General features: G+C 48.0%; 1 protein-coding gene across 1 annotated transcript; it reads left to right on the top strand.

The window, feature by feature from the left end:
• Positions 1–1,012: 1,012 nt before the first annotated feature.
• On the top strand, positions 1,013–5,439 carry HOXA10 (homeobox A10). The gene is made up of 2 exons (XM_069007180.1): positions 1,013–2,508; positions 3,923–5,439. The coding sequence occupies exons 1-2, from the start codon at positions 1,689–1,691 to the stop codon at positions 4,195–4,197; spliced, it is 1,095 nt and encodes a 364-aa protein (XP_068863281.1). The 5' UTR covers positions 1,013–1,688; the 3' UTR covers positions 4,198–5,439.
• The last annotated feature ends 246 nt before the right edge of the window (positions 5,440–5,685 follow it).

Genomic DNA, 5,685 nt, shown 5'->3' with positions numbered 1-5,685 from the left:
GGAAAAAAAAACTTTACCCCGTGGCAGGCAAACACTGCCGGACAAGACCACGTGGGTCTTGACAGATCCGTGGGGTGAGGGGGAAAAAGTGCTCCCTGGGGGTTTTGAAGGCCGAGGATAGGGGCCGGGGAATTCGGGGCGCCGCGCCCGCCCCGGCACCACCCTTCCCGGCAGGCAGCGGCCCCAGCACCGCCGCCAGTGCCCTCCCGGACACGGCAGCCGTGTGCCCGACAGCAACTCTCGTCCCGGGCAGTGATGACGCCCGGTCGGCAGCCGCTCTCACCCGCCCGACCAGCTGGAAGCGGAAACCGGTCGACGGCTGCTTCTCCAGGCGGTGTGCGTGGAGAGGAGCGAGTGATGCTCCTCAGGGGTGGGCAGCCAGAACTGGGCAGCCTCAGGCTTCCCTTGAACTAAAGTGCCCTTGGTTCCGCGGGCCAGGCAGTAAGGCGACTTCAAAATGGCATAAGCGGGAGATGATGGAAGTGAAAGCAAGTTATCATTAAGCATTTCATTACGAAATCTATCTGTCTCTCTGTCTGCGTCCCTGCCTGTCTGCTATCTGTCTGCTACCTCCGCCACAATTACATATCGACTGGGCTGGACTGTCTAGTAGCTCGGTATTTATCTAGCTACTCTTATTTCTATTATTTAGTACATTGCTTAACGGAGACGATGCTTTTGAGGAGGCAAAAAGTGAAAAGACCCAAATGGAGCGGGAGGGAGGGGAGATATAAAAATGATCGTCCAAATATAAACACATCAATAAACATGGTGCACAGCATCCTGCGAGGATCCATTTGAACTGCTCGAGTCTGGATTCTTTCTGTGACATATGTCTGGCTTTATATTTTAAATGGTAATCAGACCTCAGGAAGAATCCAGCGTTAACTAAAGCATTAGAAGCTGCAACCGCACAATCAATCCTCCCAGAGTGGCACTGCTCCCTAAGAGATTCCTCAGCGCAGCGGCGAGCATTTTATCTCCAGGAAAATCAAGCCCAGCCTGGCGTCGTGGCGGTGATGTTAGGCTGCAAGCAACCCCCTTCCTCGGTAGTTTAACGCGGAAGGCACCAGGCCCCTTTACGGTTTCCAATGATCCGTGATAAACAATAACACGTCTTTTATTTCTTAAAAAAACGAGACAATCAAATAAAATGAGCAAAGGCTGAACATAAAACACCGGGCGAGCCGTGGCTTTATTAATTTCGTGTGACACATAGGCTGTACAGGGAGGTGAGCAGGCATTGCTGCTGGAAAGCCCAACCACGGGGAGAGAGGAGCGATAGTAAAAGCTTCATCTGGACACTGCTTCAGCCTAGGTATAATAAACATCAGGACCGCCGGGCTATTTTATAGCGGTGCGTGTGATAAGAGGGGAGCAAAACTTGGAGCCAGTACCAGCACAGCCCGCTCCTTTCCTTTCCCCTTCCCCTTCCCGGGAGCGCGGCTCCCGCCTGGACTCAGGCGCTCGTCCATGTGGTCGAAGCGCGCGCCTGTGTGTATGGAAATCCATATTACACATTAATATACATCTATCTTCCAAATTCAGAGGTCGACCTGAGAGCAGCTCTGTGCATACGAAACCAGACGGGGAGGGGTTGCTGGGGAGGCCCGGGCTTCCATTGGCTGCAGGCGCCTGCCGTGGTGCGGGGGTATCTCTCATCATATTCAGCATGTTTTGCACAAGAAATGTCAGCCAGAAAGGGCTATCTGCTCCCTTCGCCAAATTATTCCACAACAATGTCATGCTCCGAGAGCCCGGCTGCAAACTCTTTTTTGGTAGACTCCCTGATCAGCTCGGGCAGAGGGGAAGCGGCGGGAGCAGGAGGCGGAGGCGGAGGCGGAGGCGGCTACTATCCCAACAGTGGTATCTACCTGCCACAGGCGTCCGATCTGTCCTACGGGCTGCAAAGCTGCGGACTTTTCCCCGTTCTGAGCAAACGCAATGAAGGTACTTCTCAAAGCATGGTCCCCAGCTCGCACTCCTACGTGTCAGGGATGGAAGTGTGGCTAGATCCCCCCCGGTCCTGTCGCATGGAAGAGCCGGAGAGCCAGCAGGCCACCTCGTGCTCCTTCGCTCCAAGCATTAAGGAGGAGAGTTCCTACTGCCTCTATGACTCAGAGAAATGCCCCAAGGGCTCGGCCGCCACAGACCTCGCTCCCTTCCCCCGGCTGAATGCCGAGGTCAGCCCAGCCAGCAGCGGCGGCGGGGTCCCCGTCCCGGGCTACTTCCGCCTCTCCCAGGCTTATGGCACTTCCAAGAACTACGGAGCGGGGCCAGCCGGGGCTGCCCCTTTCCCTCCGCAGCCCCCCGGCCGCTTCCAGACGCCTCCATCTTTGCCTCCCGTCCCGGACGCGGGGAGGAAGGAGGATGAGGAACGTTCCCCAAGCCCCTTGGCGTGCGTCTCCCAGAGGGAGGACGAGACTCAGGCTTCATCTTCCACCGCAGAGGAGCTCTCTCCAGCTCCGTCAGAGAGCAGCAAAGCTTCTCCCGAGAAAGAGCCTGTAGGTAAGCGAATGATGATGGTGATGGTGGTAGTGATGATTAAAGAGAAAGGAAAAAAAAAAGAAAGAAAAAAAATAGTCGTTGAGGATCATAGCGGCATTGAGATGCGAAAGGAGGTTCCCAGCTGCCCCGCGGGGCTGCCAAGAAGCGCTGCTCAGACTGACCTTCTGAACTTTGTAATATTCGGGCATGGGGTTGCCGTAAAAATTAATGTCCGTCCTATAGTTTAAAACCCTTAGAGCCTCTGCTATGGGCAACTTTAGCCTGCATGCTGCTTAAACATATAGAAAAACAAGATCAATCTCTCCCCCGTGATGTGAAGGTGCCTACCAGATAACAGAGATATTTGTAAAGCATCCAAAATAAGCAATAGGCAGTGCCAATAAATAAACCTATTAACGCGGTAAGTTATATTTTACGATCCAGAATGCTTTTCGGAATAACAGCCGCGCTGAAATGTGCCATCTATGAGCTGCTATCAAATTAGACTGATGAATGCACAGCGAATATCCTTCAGCATCTACACTAGATAACAGAGATATTATTTATACATTTCCTTATATATTTCCCTTTCGGGCACCCATGGCAAAAAATAACTCCCCTTCTTCAGACGGCAGACTTTTCAGGAGCTTCTCTCCGTCCGCATTTCAGACGCCCTGTTATTCCTTTCAGGCGACCAGTTGGAAAGTAGTATTTAAAGAAAAGGGGGGGAAAAAAGGGTCAGCGAAAAACTGTTAGAGAGCCAACCCCAAACCACTAACCACTCTGAGCCATCAAGGGATTGGTGTTACCTCTTTCCCAGCCAGTTCCACTGATAGAAATCACCTCGAAACTTTTTTATTATTGTTATGACTCTATTTTTTCTTCCCCAAAATGGTTGGAAAAGAGAAGGCCATGGCGAAACTCTCCGGAAAGGCAGGGGTGAAGGCAGGGAGTCTCCGGCTCCCCAGCTCACCTTGTTTTCCACCTCCGTAGCACACTCACAAAGTCCGGATCCGGAGGCTTTGTTTTTTTGAAAGCAGGTGCTTGGGGGGAAGGAAATAAGACTGCAGGCCCTTCACCAGCTGCCACCAGTACCAGAGGGCTCGGAATGGCCGACAGGGAGAGGGTAGGAGCTCGTTTTGGAGGGTCGGAGATGAACTACAGTCTGGGGCACGCTGCCCCACCAGAGGCTGTCCGGAGGTTTTTTGAGCAGCGGCAGTTCTTACCCGGACATACCCAAAATCTTTGGGAAACCGTTTTGAAGCTCCCGGTTCTCTCAAGGATACCCCACATTCCAACTCTCTGCAGCTGGCGGAGTGAGCCCACCGCACACACAGACACAGACACACGCACAGATGCTCCTTCCACCCTCTCCCCCACAGCTCTTTGCCTCCTACTCGATGGTAACATCCATTTTTTACTTTCTCAAAACTAGGCAACTCAAAAGGAGAAAATGCAGCAAACTGGCTCACGGCAAAAAGTGGCAGAAAGAAACGATGCCCCTATACCAAGCATCAAACTCTCGAGCTGGAAAAGGAGTTTCTATTCAATATGTACCTGACTCGTGAGCGTCGCCTAGAGATCAGCCGCACAGTCCACCTCACAGACAGACAAGTTAAAATCTGGTTTCAGAACCGCAGAATGAAACTGAAGAAAATGAACAGAGAGAATAGGATTCGGGAGCTCACAGCCAACTTTAATTTCTCTTGATGAACCTATAAACACATCTTTATGGTTTAAAGAGCCAGTATCATTTTCCTAGGCTGTATTCATCCGCACCTGTATGGATTAACGATTTTAGGCGCTCTCAATATGTCCTTAACCTCTTAAGAGCTACTTTGGAGGGTGGGCTGACTAAAGTCAAGCTAAAGCACAAAATGCCGTGTGTGAACCTCCCCTCTTCCTTCAGCCTTTCCCGGGGCTAATTTGTTCCTCTAAGCTTTGAAACAAAAATACAATTTCAGAACCTGAAAATATGTTTTCCCCCATCTGTCTCTCTGAAACGTAAACAATCTCGGCTGAAGGTACATTCTTTTAAAATATAAGTGCTGTAACTTGGACTGTATGTAGCTGCACAATGAAGAATTTAAGCGTTGCCATATTTCTATATATTGGAAGCTTTCCCCTTCTCTGTTTGCCGTTTCTCCCCCTCCCCCTTTTTTCCTTCGAAAAGCAGGACTTAAAATAATGAAATGCAGGCATCCTTTAAAGGAGTTTCTCGGGAATGGGTGTTAGGAGTGATTTTTTTGTTTGTTTTGGTTTTTTTACACTTTACCATAGAAGTCAATATTACAGCTTTAAATTTGGCCAGGAAAATGAAATATCTTCTCTTTAAAGGTATAAAAGATTTCGTTTTACTCATGGACTAAATTATTACACTTACCTCTGAATTTCTCTCGCTGGTTGTAGATATTTACTTAATGTAGTTTTGCTTAAATATGTGAATTTGGTGATTTTCTTTTGTGTCTATATATAACGTTACCATTGGTAACGCATGACAAGCACACAGAAATTCCCCCTTGAGAAGAAAATAGTCACTTTTTTCCTCGCTAGTTTCAGTGAAATGTATATATCCTGAACATCAGATGGACTTTCTGAGCCAGAGTCTGAGATTGCGAGGGAGAATATGTTCGTCTTCCTTTATACTGTGAAGTTACATGCATTAAAGGGTCAAACATATAGGTGAAAAAATTTAAAAAGTTTAAAAAAAAAGAAAGAAGGGGAAAAGCTATAAATACAGATATGAATAAATGTCTATTATTATTAAAATGCCGATACTGTTTTAAGCAAATGCATTTTATCGTTATTATAAATGTTAGTTCTAGCTATATCTAGTTCTTACCTTAAATCGGAATAAATTAATATTGTTGTAATGCTGCTGTGCGTGAAAAAGACGATGTTTATGTTCTCATAGAAGAATAAAAAAAAGTGGAATGAATCCTTTTAATTTTACCTCTTTTTGTGACTGTTTATCCTCAGGTTCTACTTTATGTCTTCGAGAACTTTTACAACAGGAATAGTTGCCTAAACCCCCTGCAATTACTTTAGGAATCTATTTAAATATTACCTAGACGGTCGTAATTTGTCTGGGCCATATAGCGATGGTGCTCTAAGGTTTGTCGGCTTTTGTTCAGTTTTATGACTTGCTAGTATATCTGGATTGTTGCTGTCTTGAACGAGTGGTTTCAGTTGACTGAG

Source organism: Aphelocoma coerulescens, chromosome 2, assembly GCF_041296385.1.
Source record: "Aphelocoma coerulescens isolate FSJ_1873_10779 chromosome 2, UR_Acoe_1.0, whole genome shotgun sequence".
In the NCBI taxonomy this organism is placed as follows: domain Eukaryota; kingdom Metazoa; phylum Chordata; class Aves; order Passeriformes; family Corvidae; genus Aphelocoma; species Aphelocoma coerulescens.
Note: the sequence above shows the minus strand (reverse complement) of the source record. Positions and strands in the feature narration are given on the sequence as shown.

Bases quoted from the DNA above. Each gene is read 5' to 3' on its own strand.
- HOXA10 (XM_069007180.1), top strand. From the start codon at position 1,689: ATGTCAGCCAGAAAGGGCTATCTGCTCCCTTCGCCAAATTATTCCACA. The intron at 2,509-3,922 runs GTAAGCGAATGA...TCTCAAAACTAG, and splicing joins TCCCGAGAAAGAGCCTGTAG to GCAACTCAAAAGGAGAAAAT.